This window comes from Mangifera indica, chromosome 14 (assembly GCF_011075055.1).
Source record: "Mangifera indica cultivar Alphonso chromosome 14, CATAS_Mindica_2.1, whole genome shotgun sequence".
NCBI lineage: Eukaryota > Viridiplantae > Streptophyta > Magnoliopsida > Sapindales > Anacardiaceae > Mangifera > Mangifera indica.
This window is the reverse complement of record NC_058150.1, coordinates 2,769,784-2,783,411: the sequence shown is the minus strand read 5'-3', so window position 1 is coordinate 2,783,411 and position 13,628 is coordinate 2,769,784. Positions and strand designations below refer to the sequence as shown.

At 31.8% G+C, this 13,628-nt stretch overlaps 2 protein-coding genes across 5 annotated transcripts; both read right to left on the bottom strand.

Moving 5' to 3' along the window:
* Window positions 1-229: 229 nt before the first annotated feature.
* LOC123196702 lies at window positions 230-4,296 on the bottom strand. 2 transcript variants are annotated; one of them, XM_044610790.1, is made up of 6 exons: window positions 3,788-4,293; window positions 3,639-3,708; window positions 2,122-2,231; window positions 1,347-1,461; window positions 1,131-1,232; window positions 230-452 (listed from the first exon to the last, which is right to left on the bottom strand). In XM_044610790.1, the coding sequence occupies exons 1-5, from the start codon at window positions 3,849-3,851 to the stop codon at window positions 1,148-1,150; spliced, it is 444 nt and encodes a 147-aa protein (XP_044466725.1). In that variant the 5' UTR covers window positions 3,852-4,293; the 3' UTR covers window positions 230-452; window positions 1,131-1,147. The 2 variants fall into 2 exon arrangements, with proteins under 2 accessions (XP_044466725.1, XP_044466726.1); XM_044610791.1 differs by lacking the exon at window positions 230-452 and having other exon boundaries at window positions 875-1,232; window positions 3,788-4,296.
* Window positions 4,297-6,550: 2,254 nt separating this feature from the next.
* On the bottom strand, window positions 6,551-10,314 carry LOC123196701 (pectin acetylesterase 8-like). 3 transcript variants are annotated; one of them, XM_044610787.1, is made up of 13 exons: window positions 10,166-10,314; window positions 9,399-9,520; window positions 9,234-9,316; window positions 8,865-8,994; window positions 8,677-8,756; window positions 8,497-8,583; window positions 8,296-8,420; window positions 8,136-8,196; window positions 7,908-7,961; window positions 7,750-7,827; window positions 7,286-7,391; window positions 7,053-7,198; window positions 6,551-6,901 (listed from the first exon to the last, which is right to left on the bottom strand). In XM_044610787.1, exons 2-13 carry the CDS (start codon window positions 9,517-9,519, stop codon window positions 6,800-6,802), a joined length of 1,173 nt encoding a protein of 390 aa, XP_044466722.1. In that variant the 5' UTR covers window position 9,520; window positions 10,166-10,314; the 3' UTR covers window positions 6,551-6,799. The 3 variants fall into 3 exon arrangements, with proteins under 3 accessions (XP_044466722.1, XP_044466724.1, XP_044466723.1); XM_044610789.1 differs by having other exon boundaries at window positions 10,154-10,264; XM_044610788.1 differs by lacking the exon at window positions 10,166-10,314 and adding an exon at window positions 10,065-10,163.
* Between the last annotated feature and the right edge of the window lie 3,314 nt (window positions 10,315-13,628).

The window sequence follows — 13,628 nt, the reverse complement described above, 5'->3', positions numbered from 1 at the left end:
CAAATTCAAACCATCAATTCCAACTATAAATTGAAGTCAAACCAAACCCCAAATTTGAGTCATTGATTCAAATCAAATTTAAGTCAAATCAAACCGAACATCTCTTGTCTCGACTTTGACTCAGTTAAAAAATTAGTCAAATCTTTTTGCTCAAATTTGAATTAAACAAATTTGAACTAAATTAAATCGGCTTTGAAATCAAGCTGACTCAGTTAGATCCAACCCTAAATATTCGAAAGTAAAACCTATCATCATCATTTCACCAAAAGCTGAAAAACAATGTTAAAATAGTATTCCATGATTTACAAGCACTATAAGCACACCATGTTCCCCCAAAACAAACATCCAAATATGCCGCCAGGCCTCAGTTGCTAAATCAATCATTTGGAATGTTTCGACCAGATCTTTCTGGAATTTCTTGCCACTGAATCGAATGCCAATTCCAATGAAACCTGGTGAAAGTGGAACTTGTTAGGGAGCAAGAGTTCAAAACTTAGTTTGCATTGTGATAATCCCCAGTCATCCTTGCCTCATTGAGTTTATTAAATGTCGACCAGCACAACAATGCAACTCCTAAAGGTCATGAAATATTGGATATGAAAAATGGAGGATTAACCCCTTAGGTTTTGAATTCTATACAGCACAACAATGCAGAAGTAAAGTGATTTATGAAACTCCTAAAAGTCATGATATATTGGATATGAACAATGCAGGATTAACCCCTTCAGTTTTGAATTCTATAACCGCTTGCCAACAGAGATCAATGAAGTTGACATTTCAATCATGATCAAATTATCAAGTTAAATGTTTGTTTCACAGAGCTCAACCCACATCAAAATCCCAAGACATTTAGTACACATGGACACCAGCAAGCTCAAGAAATGACTACTCAAATCTGTAGCACATAACACCTGCATTAAGTGATTAATAATCATACGACACAAGCCTAGTATTAAGTCAGGGGACAATAGAAAAGATGATAACATGATTTAGCTTCATGCAAATGGACCACCTCACTGCAAGCCTATTGCTTATGATGATGATGATAAACAACACAAGGAAAGAAGGCGGCAATATTAAGACACTTTGAAGATGCTTGTACAGATAAAGGTAAATGCTTCTGATTGTACCATTTTGAAAGATAAGGTTAAAGATTTCTCCGACCCAACTGCCATACAATTTGATCAACAGACAGCATAGCACGTGATGCTGAGCCAATTGAGCCATCATACCTGTCACAACGTAATGAAAAAAGTACTACATGTAAGGCATTGGTTTCTTTATTCCATTCTCAGAGAAAGCAAAACATGAATCTGTTGAAGCAAACATAGAGCACTCTATCTTACAGAGCAACTAAAAGGAATGCTTTTGTCTGGAAAACGATAGCTCCTTCACCAGCAGGTTTTAATGTGTTCATGCATCTTGCACAAAACCAATTCTCGTGAATTGAAGCAACTATATCTGTCATGAAAATTCCATCATCCATTTTTGAAATGCAATAAAGATCCAGTGAAATAGGAAAAAATGACAAAACATATGTTGCACTTGCTAGCCAGATTTACTATTCAATAATCATGCTAGTATACTAGCAATCTAGTGGCTCATATTTAGAAAACTTCAAAACTAAAAAACCAAATTCTGCAATAAGAAATACTTCAGAAAAAGCTTCCTTGTCCTTTGTAATTTCAAGTATCAAATATGGTTAAACAATAAAGTAAGAGTCCAGTTAGTTAAAAGGAAATCTGATTTCTATACTGTGTATGCGTAGCCAGCCAACCACATCAAAACTGATGATCCAGATTAGCGCCCCTGTTCGAATGCATACAATAGTGCACAACATACCCTGTTAGCATTCCCTTCAAAAGAAAACATCTAAGAAGGCATTTTCCCTGCCATCTCAAGCCAATATTTTCATCTTTAAGATATTGCAAATTAATTCAAGATATTCAAAGTTCAAATACAGAGAAAGAGGAGAAAAAGACACAGATTATTGAAGAACCATGCAAAAGAGATTAACTACCAAAACCTCAAAGCAGAGACTCTAGGAAAGCTTAGGATTTTTCTTTCCTAATTCAGTTCACAAATATGAAGATTGACATCTGTAGCAGAAGCACAACTTACATTGGTTTGGCCCAATGATGAAGCTGTGAGTCTGGAGTTTATTTTGTTTGACAAAATCAACAAATTGACTCAATTCAATGGGATTAACTTTCAGTCCTTCCTGCTCAGCACTGCAAGCATAAAAAAACAATCTTTAAATTCAGTACTTCTAAACAAAACAAAAGCATCTGATAGGACAGAACGAGCATGTCTCTGGCAACATCGAATGCTGACTTGTAAAAGATAAATTTGTAATTTTCAGCCTTAGAGGCATTAATATTCATAATAAGTACACAAACATTTCTCAATGTATCATCATAGCCCCCATCATCAAACAAAGGAAAGAGGCGTACCACAAAAGACTGCAATCGTTTCTTAGCCACCGTTCCCGCAACCCAAAAAGATTAATATGATGACGTTGATTTCTGCTTGTTTTACGTAGGTTTCAAAATTAGGTCTGGATCTTGTTTTCGACTTGGTTATTCAAAATAGGATGGATAAGGATAATGTTTTCTTGAGTTGAAAATTATAAGAGAATGTTTTGCCTATGAGAACCTTGGATCTCCAAAAGTATTCCCAATTTGAAATGTACTTTCTATTCTCATTTTCGTTAATATTCCTAGTCAATATCTGCTTTTAATTTTGATTAAAGTCTTGCTACTTTAGCCAAATGGGATTTATGTAAGGTTTTAATAGAATATCATCGCTTAGCTTCTCCCTTTCAAGGCCTCAAAACAAATATTAGGTGATTTCACCAATTTCTTAGAACAAGATCCATTGCCAAAGGTCAAATCCAAGACTGGATTCTTCAACAGAAGTAAAAGTTGCCAGCTTTGCAAATACTAATAACGGAATAAATTTTAGTAAAAGCCAAGCGATTAATATAATAATACAAAGATGAGAAATTGATTACATTAATTGCAGGTCATAGTTAAGCAGTGGTAGCTTAACTCTATGTATTTCTTGTATAAGACAAGTAACTTAATTGTTTCTCCCTAATGCAAAAAGTGTTATCAATGAATTCTAAAGAAGCAACTATGGTGTTGAATACTCAGAAGTTCACTATATTGTCCTAGAAACTAAATCCCATACAAATAGCATCACTTGGAAATCCACATAAAAACATCTCCAACATGACAAGATCTTACTCTTTTGGAAAAATATTCACAAGCATGGCTACAAACAACTCTTAAGACCTAAATTAGCAAAAATATCATCAATCCATTCTCCAGATGTTAAAAAGAAAAGGCTCCCTTTTCCTCCCAAATTGAAATATAATATCTCTTCAAGTTCTTGAAAAACAATTGTTAAACATTACAACTCCTAATTACTACGTCTGCAGAGATCGCGTTTAACATAATACAATTTACGATGCTCTCCATCAGAAATTTCAAAATTAGAACAGTGGCTAAGCCGAACATCTCCAACAATATTCAAACGTGAAAAGTAAATAAAACTAACCAAAAAAAGAGCAAAAAAAAAAAAGAGAAATGCTATAGCATAGCGAAACCCAGAATTTGAGTTGAAATGAAACTTACATGGTAGACAACAAGCGAGAGGGTCCAGAGGGGTCATAGTTAATAAGCAAAGCTGCCTTCAACGGTTCCCCTATAAACCCCAACAATACCAAATCAGGAAAATGAATGAATGAATAATGTCACTATAAAGTGAGTGATAGCGTAATTACCAGAAGAGCCAACATTGACGGGAGCCCACTTCTCCCAAGTTTTATGAACGAAGCTCCAATCCATTATAAGTAAAAAGCCTTTTGTGATTGTCTCGAGGCGAGACAGAGAGCAACGTCAAGTTTGATTCAGCGAAGAGCCAAAGATGATGCCCCAGCAATCGTTCCACCTGCATCTGAAATTAACCAACTCGTTTTATATTAAACTTAATATAACCAATAGTTTGTACAATGACCAAAATACCCATATAGGACCGCTTTCTGTTTGAAAAACCTTCACCGCGTATCAGTTCTTCCACGATTTCCACCGGCGTTTTCTCCAATTTTCCAGAGACGCAAATGGCAAAAAAAGTCAGTAAAACATTCTTTTTCACGTTTAATTCCTCTAGTATAGAGATTTAAGCATATTGGTGTAGATTTTGGGGGTTTAGGGTTCATTCCAATTTTGAAATTTACATAAATTGTTTGAATCATTCGCGTTTTGGATGAAATTTATTAGAAAATTTATTTTACAATAGGTGTAACATTAATTAGTGGTGAAATCGATTTCAAAAATCATTCGATCATTACACGTGAATCACATATAGTGAGAAGAGTTGGAAACGGGGTGTTTAGCGATTTTCAAACAGTGGGGGTATCGTGATGGGGTGCTTTTGCGATTTTTCAAACAGTGCAAGGCACACAAGATTACATGACGGGGGGCTAACGTGCGTTTTTAGTATGCAGGGGGTATGGGAAATACAGACATGCAGGGACAGAGTTGTGTGGTACTAGCTCGTTCGAGCTCAACTCAAATGAGCCTAAAATGAGTTATTCTAATACAAACTTAAACTATTCATCAAATTTATGAAATAAAAATTTTGATACAAAATGACACTGTTTTAATAGATATGTATTAAAACAATATCGTTTTAATAACGATCTAGTTAAAAGCTGGAGCTCAAAACAAACCAAACTGAATTTGAATAGAGTTTAAGTTCTACTATATGCAAACTGAGTTGAACTCAATTCGAATTTAACCCTATGTGATAGACAGGATTTTGTAATTTCCCACCAGGCATGGCGGGGGATTTTTAAAATTTTCCAATTATGGTGTTTTCTGATATTTTAAATTTTGGTGCAAATTAAAATTTATTTTAGGGTTTCTGAACTTTAGTTTTTAAATTTTTGGCCTGTTTATCTATATAAGGCAAGTATTATGAAAATTAATCTATTTTTATTTATTTTCTTGCATAAAATTGTTTTAGAACACAAAAGAAAGAGGCATAAACTTAAGCAAAATAAATTCAAAATATTAATTTAAACTATAAATTCTCGTCAAATTAAGCTACAGATTTGAGATATCAATTCGAACTATAAATGATTTAAATATTTATCATTGTTAATTACTTTTTTATCTACTTTTAGACATCATCCATTTTAATGAGAAAGATTGCGGAGAGGATTTCATATATAGTTCCTGTGATTTGCAGGAATATTTGTCATTTTCACAAGTTCATAGGATGGATGAGGCAATACTGCTTATACTATGTAATAAAATTACAACGTGCACACAATTTTAAATAGAGATATTAATTAAAATCGATAAAAAATTTTTCGTTTAAATCTTTTTAGGTAAATGTATAACAGTTTTACTTTTATAGGTAAATTTACTTTTAATTCTAAAAATACCCTCTCCCAGCTTATTACATCATGTTTGGCCACCTAAAATTTTCTTAATAGATTTGATAATTTCTTATCCGAACTATCACTAATTCACGTTCTAAGGATTAAAAATATATTTAAAAATTAATAAATTTTTGTTTAGGTTTCAAATACAGATAGTAACGAAAAAATTAGCATAAATGAGAAGATTGATAAGTGCGAACTGATGTTGTATCACGATGCGTATGAAGTGTAAAAGATGCGTACGAAACGTAAAAGGTACGTATAGGGTGCGTGCAGGGTACGTACAGGTTGCATGTAGGGTACGTACAGGGTGCGTGTAGGGTGCATGCAGGGTGTGTCAGACTACGTATAGGGTGCATAAAGAATGGGGGTACGTAAAGGATGCAGAGTGCGAGGTGCAGGGTGCATAAAACTCATTTTAAAATATATATACACACACATATATATAAAACATAGTGTGATTCTTCGCATATGTGTGTGTATATTTATATATTTATATTTTAAAATGAGTTTTACGCATCTCGCACTCCGCACCCTTTACGCACTCTGCACACACCTTATGCACCATGTACACGCTCTGTACGCATCTTGTACACCCCCTACGCACCCTTTAGGCTCCATATGCACCGTGATACAGCATCAATTCGCATTTATTATTCTCCTTATCTATGTTATTTTTTCGTTACTATCTATATTTAAAACCTAAACAAAAATTTATCAATTTTTAAGTATGTTTTTAATCCTTAGAACGTGAATTAGTGATAGTTCGAATAAGAAATTATCAAATTTGTTAAAAAAATTTTAAGTGGCCGAGCGTGACGTAAATCGCTGAGAGTGACATAATAAGCTGGGAGAGGGTATTTTTGGAATTAAAAGTAAATTTGCCTATAAAAATGAAACCGCTATATGTTTGTCTAAAAAAGTTTACGCAAAAATTTTTTTATCGATTTTAATTAATATCTCTTTTAAATAAGATATAAATAATATGTTATTATATAATTAAATTATATATATTGCATTATATTGCATTGATGGAACAGAAATTGGTATGCTGCTAAATTGATCATTATTGCTTACCAAAACTTAAACAGTAAGAAATTGTAGATGAAACAATGGATTCCATTGAGATAACCATATTAAAATTACATAAAAATGGAGAAGACACCCAGCACACGAATTCAGTGTATTGGTTGTCCTTGTTTATTTCATACACTAACCAATTATATAATATTTATTTCTTATTCTAGCTCACATTTTCAATATTCATTTCTGGAATCATAAGTTTCTCCTTTTGGTGCCTTAACACAGATCAATAAATCCATCTCTAGTTGATGAACCGATTTAGAATCAAACACTGTTGTGGCAAGTCGGGTTGCAAGGGTAAGGGCAATCGACCATTTGGAAAGGACTCCGATTGTAAAACCAGTCTCCCACAGCCTTTGCAATAGGCTGTAGCATCCATTTCATACAGAAAAGGAACTAATATGTCAGAATGTGAAAGAAAATAAGAAATAACATAACAAATATAGAAAGAACTTAGAACAATTGGTGATTATGGTGGAAAGATGACAAATAAAGAGAAGACGATGCAGACTCTTACCGTCTTTCCCAGCATTGGAGAGTCATAACTTAACCATGTCTCCTGCGTTTCAGTTTGGCAGTGGACATAGCAAGAGTCTATAAACATTCCCTCAGTTAAAGAGTCGCCAAGTTCAGTCAATGCACTTACGAATTCCTTCCTAAAATCTGAATATGAGCCCTGGTGTAAGTTGCAAAGAAAGTTGTACGACAAGAGTTTGTAGCAATGTCGTGAATTATCAAGAAAGAAGTTACCTTGCACCGTTTCTAGTTGAGCTGCAGAACAGTTGGCTATATTGAGCTTGCAGCTGGACCAAGTTCCATGGGGATCAGCAACACCAGGGGCCAAAATGTTCCTTATCTGTATATACATATCACAAACTGAAAGATCAGAGAAATTGAAAGAAGGATCACCTAACAAGGGAAAATTTTGAAGACAAATTTAGATGTACACTCAGATTTTGCATTGTATCATATCATTCAAGAAAACAAAATTCAAATCTTACACTGAAACAAAACTAGTGTTATATTTTGTAAGTATGCATATAAGAATATCACTAGCCTAAATCTGCATTGTCTATAGGATGTAAATCCTACTTTTTGATATGGATCAAATTCTTAAAAACAAACAATAAGAACAAGGCTCGATGTATTATTTTAAATGGATGGAAACTATGTGCATTTCATTCTGCTTTCTGGAAAGCCACAAATGTACTAACCTGCCATGAATCATAGGCTGAATTTAAAACAAAAAGTGGTGTTATAATTTCCGGCACCACATGTTGTGGGAAGAAACACTGTCATTGTAATCAGAAGAACTAGTAAGAACCAAGAGGAAATGAAAAAAGAATGGAGTTATTTAGATTCCAAAACTTACTAATTCTGGTTTCATTTTCAAAGTGCAGTGCGCCGGCAAGTTCTTCACTGATCCCTACAAAGGAGTTCCAAATCAACAATCAGCGGTGGTAAAAACGTTGGCAAGATCCTCCACAACACAAAAGAACATCAGCCAGGTCATAAACATGAAAATGCAAAAAAACTAAAATGCATAACCAAAGTCCTAAAGGAAAGAGAGTGAACATGTAAGTGAGAAAGAGGAGATTACATGTGTAGTGACCACTTCGCTGTAAAACTGTTCAATGTGATTTCCTCCAAGAATATCCTTCCTGTTGAACAGAATTATAGGATTAAATTACACTGGAAAACCAACAATAAAGCAACTGTTCACCAAGGCAAGGTTAGGTAGAAGCTAGAAATGAGCATACGCATTGATGAAATATCCAGCATCTGCTAAGCATTTTACATTGGTGCTCATGGGAAAGAGACCTCGGAATTCATCACAATGCAAAATTGAAGTCAATCCCCCAGCTGAACAGCCTGACAGAAGAGCCTGTCAAAAGTTCTAATGAGTTACTAAAAACTAACAATTAGCATATTTGATGAAGGAATTAAACAGATTTTCACACCTTTTCAGCATTTTCCATTCCTTTAGCCATTAAATCCTCCAAGACGGCATGAAAAACCCTGGCTCCTCTATAGTGAAGGTTAGTTGCCTGATAAAATAACTAATTAATGAATAATTCCACAGAGACAGAGCCAAAAAAAAAAAAAATTCTAGCTTTAGATGCTGCTGAAAACAAACTTACAGGATTTACAGCTTCCACATCGCCAGTAAATGATGCCCCATCACAATATCTAACCTTGACTTTATTCCAATCGTAGAAGTCTATAAAAAGAAAGATAATTTGATCACATATACAAAATAAATTTAAAGTTCCAGAAATCAGGAAACAGAATTAAACAAGATGCCAATCAATGAAACAAAAGGCCATGCCTGGGTTAAACTGCTTCTTGTTGTTCAGTAATCCCGAAAAGGCAACTTGCTTATCCATTAGCTTAGATGAACCTGAATGGGTACTTTTACGGGAAAGACAAGTTGTGACATTGTTGCACCAGCCACCTCCCTTAGCCCCAAAAAGAAAAATTTGCAGATGAGCTAACCAGAAAACATATATGCATGGAAACTAATCTTTGCTATGTAAGACTTCACAAAGCTGACCAAACGAAAGATGCTGAAGTTCCATAGAAGTAAATAGCTTAATATAGGGGCCCATGGCTTTAGAATTTATAAGATTGAACATTCTTACTCAAAATACACAGTAGAATTGAAACCGATAAGCTACCCGTAAATTATAGACTTTACCTCAATATGCACCAACCAATTGTTTACCCCAGCACCAAACCCCGGACTGAGATGGTAAGCAGGTGCGCTACCATCCAAGCAAACTGCAAACATATCAAACATTTAAGAAATTTTTTAAATTCTTCATATCCAATTAAGAAAATTATGATTTGCTAAGATTCTCACCAGCTCCTTTTGCTACAGCACTTTCAACATAGGTGATATCCACATAATAACCTTCTGTTTTCAGGATTATCAGTCCACAAACTAGAAAAGTCAACCATTGGGCCAATCTCGAAGCAACCATCCTATCCATATGTTCAAGAATTTTGCAATTACATCAAATATATAAGTAAACATTTATACTAGAAATACTAAAGATAAGAGCAGAAGAATAACAGAGAATTACCCAAAATGAAAATGAGCCGCTGCCACATACTATCAATAATCATATACACATTTCAGAATTTAACAAACCATTGCAGAATCCATTGTGTTATAAAAGCAGTTATGATAGATCTGAACGAAATATTCCAAGCAAAAACCAAAAATTTTTTATGGTAAAACCATAAATTATAACATACTCGAGTCTCAAGTCTCAACTTAACAAACAAAATCCCATCTTTGGCATTATGCTTAGCTCAACACTAATAAACTAGTTAACTTCCCTTCAACGTAGATTCCAAAAATAAAAACTTGTACAAAATTATACGCACTGAAAACCATATATCTCAAGCTTGTATTTGATCGAACTCAAGTTGGTGGCTTATATCTCACAGAAATATCAAAACTTTAACATTCAAAAAGCCATTTTTCATGAAGAATAACGTAAACTTATGACTGCTTTATTACCTTTAAAATGCTAATAGGAAGATATCAAAGTTCAAATTTTTCTATCAATCTCAATAAGGGAACCATTAAACAAAGAATGTGCAACGAACCCAGTTCAGTACCTTGGATTCCAAGCTTGAAAAAAACGAAGAACGAGTGATTTAAGCCTGTTGAGGGACTGAAACGACGAGGAGGAAGCAATGGTAAAAGCTCCTCGTCTAAGGAGGAAGCAGTTTTCATACTCATATTTATAGGGACTTCGGATTGGGATCAATAAGCGGAGAACCAAAGTGCGGACACTGATTTGGCGAAAAAACAACTACTTTTTAAAAAATAAATAATAATTTTGATTTGGACATGTTTCGGGTCTTGGGCTACTGACCCAACTATTTTTATGATTAAATTAATAAATCTTATATTAAATATTTATTTAATATATTTTTAAAAATATTTTTTATAGTAATTATAGATTAATAAATTTTTTCATATTTTTAAATTATAAAATTAATTAATTAAATATTTTTTAAGTTGTTATCAATATATTTTTTAAAAATATTTTTGATGTTACTTTTTATTTTAACTGAAAATAAAGATTTTTTTAATTATTAAATAATAATAAAATTAAGATTATATTATTAATTTTTTAATATTTAAGATGAAAATGTTATCTTCTATATTATATGTTACATTACTCTCTGTAATAAAATTTTAATCAAATATTTTATTATTCAATAAATCAAACGTTAATAATAAAAATTAGAGTATCAGAATAATAGAAAATTAGTCTAAACCAAAGGCTCCCTAAATGAAATTATGTATTCCCACTTAGTGTTGGGCTAAAAAACACTTTTTCACCTATTTATAAGATAATTTTTTTATTCAAAATCAAATTGATCAAAAAAAATTTCATGATAAAATAAAAAAATTGTCGTTTTCAATTTCTATAATTAAAAAATAAATAAAAACGTAGATGTTGCTGTAAAAATAATAATCAAATATATAAGGATAATGAGATTTAAGTAAAAGTGAGAGGAGAGGAGAAGAAAAGCAAAAGCAAAAGCAATTCAAAGAAAATACTTTTCCGAAAGAGGTAATATTATGTGTACCTATTTTTTATACATAATTTATATATACAGTGATATATTATCATATAATTAGATGATTTTAAAATATATATTATCATATAATAAAAAAATATCTAATATGATAATATTTTATTTATATATATAAAAATAGATATATATATATATATATATATATATATATATATAATTTATTATTATATATATATATTACATGAAGAGAGAATGGGCTATTTATAAAAAATTTGCCACTGTTCCGGCCAACAATGATGGCTTCCTTCTAAGCTGACTCTCCGGTCAACCATGATGGCTTTCTTCTAAGTCAAGTTTTCAAGGCATTAATATATTCATAATATAAAATGGCCAAAGTTAAAACATGTGATGGGTATAATAGATGTTACTTTCATGTTCTCTTTCCCTTTTCAAACTTATCCATCAATTTTCAGAAGTCTTCATATTTCAATATCAGACAAAAACTCCCCATGACACAATTGTCTTTATTTACAAATTATTAAATAAAAAATAATTTAACCATTTTTCTAGGTCGATTGAGTCCAAAAGAGCAGAGATTGCTCTCAACACTTTAACGGGAGGAAATTATCAAATAATGCGACAATAATACTGTTAATGACGTTAAATGAACTTTTGAATATTGTTTTTTGAATAAGAATGATTAAATAAATAATTAGTGATAAAAAAGGCCAAACGACTATTCTCCACCTAAACTATATTGAGTTGTCAAAGTTTTTTTTCATTAATTATAAAAATATCGTTTATCCACCTATAAATAATTAAAATTAATGATGATAAGAATAAAATCGTTATTTTCTCTATAATATTAAAAATAAACTAAAATAAAATCTATTTTTATCCTCCTAAACTTTAAAAACTAAAAATTTATCTCAGCCTAAATTTTAAAAAATGGCAGTTTTACCTTCGAATTTTGTTTTATAATCTCCAGCGCCTCGACAGTCTCTGCCTCCCGAAGTATCATCTCCTTCCGATGATCTTTTTCCTCTTATTTAGACATCCGATCGACGTTAGAGAAACTTTGAGAGATGAAGAACTACATCGGGAAAGATGAAATTCTTCGTCTCCTAAGGTTTCATCGATGTCGATCGGACATCTAAATGGGAGGAAAGAAATCGTCGGAATGAGATAATGCTTCAGAAGGGAGAGGTCGTCAACAATAGAGTCGGAGATATCACCGAAGATTTCAAAAAGAAACCTTATGGTGAAACTACCATTTTTTCAAATTTAAACTAGAAAAAACTTTTAGTTTTTAAAGTTTAAAGGGATAAAAAAAGATAAAATTATTAGGTGTTAGAATTCTGTTAAATTTAACCGATTATAGATAAAAAAATAGTATTTTTATAGTCTATAAAGAAAACTTTAAGAATTCAACTTAGTTTATCGATTGGCCAAACAAAAATTACAAAAAAATATTTGACCAAGGGGTTTAAATACAGTTGGCAGAGAAGTTGCGAGGCTTTGATGGATAATTAAAAAAGGGTAATAAAAAATTAAAATTAATGAAAGATCAATTTAAGGCGGGGGAAGCATGATGTGAAGAAAGCGACAGTTAATAGTGACCCCTGAACGGTCCAACCGATGGCGCAGCCTCATCATTTGCACAACTTGCATTTGTCTTGAATTTTAGTGACGGAAATTTTGGCTATTATTTGGAATCCTGCATATAAATTTATTATAATTTTTTTATATTAAATATTTATATCACAAAAATAATATAACATTTAAACTATTATTATCTTTAAATTAGAGTTGATGAGATCTCTAAACTAGAGTTAGTAAGATCTCTAAGGTTAGCGAGACCTTCAAATTTTGAAAAGTCAACTTATTCTTATTTGATCTTCATTCTCAAACCTTAAGCTAAATCAGAACCAACAAATTAAGCTTAATTTTCATTTTGAAACCCTAAATTTATCAAAATAACGTATCTATTATTAACAATCCCTGAATTATATCATTAACTAAAAAGAATAACTCATCTGTCCTCAATAATCTATATTTGGGTTTTGTATAATTTGATTTTTAAACTATTATTTACAAAAATTAACTCATAAATGAATAGTCAATAAATCAATACCGTGATAGTTTTTTGACTCAATAATTGCTATGATATAAGTATCTAAATGTCTAAATATATTATATTTTTTATATAAATGCTCACACAAGAAGAACAAAAAGATGACATCTAAATTTGTTGGGTTTTTTTAAGGATAGGGTTCACACAAGAAGAAGATCAGTTTAACACGTAAGAAGTAATATCATATTTGTGTTGGACATATACATAGGGTCCACCCTCACGGATCATTTAATTTATTTGTCTTTTTCAATTATTATTAATATTATATAATCAAATAATTCTAAATAAAAATTAAAATAATATTAAATTATATAATAATGTATTATTTAAATTCAAAAGAAAACAATATAATATTGGCATAAAATAAAAAAACCAACTAGATAATACACAATTTTA

Excerpts from the sequence above, each read along its gene's own strand:
- LOC123196702 (XM_044610791.1), bottom strand. The coding sequence starts at position 3,851 with ATGGATTGGAGCTTCGTTCATAAAACTTGGGAGAAGTGGGCTCCCGTC. Across the intron at positions 3,709-3,787 it reads CGTCAATGTTGGCTCTTCTG|GGGAACCGTTGAAGGCAGCT; the intron begins GTAATTACGCTA and ends TGGGGTTTATAG. Across the intron at positions 2,232-3,638 it reads TCTCGCTTGTTGTCTACCAT|TGCTGAGCAGGAAGGACTGA; the intron begins GTAAGTTTCATT and ends TTATGCTTGCAG.
- LOC123196701 (XM_044610787.1), bottom strand. The coding sequence starts at position 9,519 with ATGGTTGCTTCGAGATTGGCCCAATGGTTGACTTTTCTAGTTTGTGGA. Across the intron at positions 8,757-8,864 it reads CAAGAAGCAGTTTAACCCAG|ACTTCTACGATTGGAATAAA; the intron begins GCATGGCCTTTT and ends TTCTTTTTATAG. Across the intron at positions 7,828-7,907 it reads TGAAAATGAAACCAGAATTA|TGTTTCTTCCCACAACATGT; the intron begins GTAAGTTTTGGA and ends TTACAATGACAG.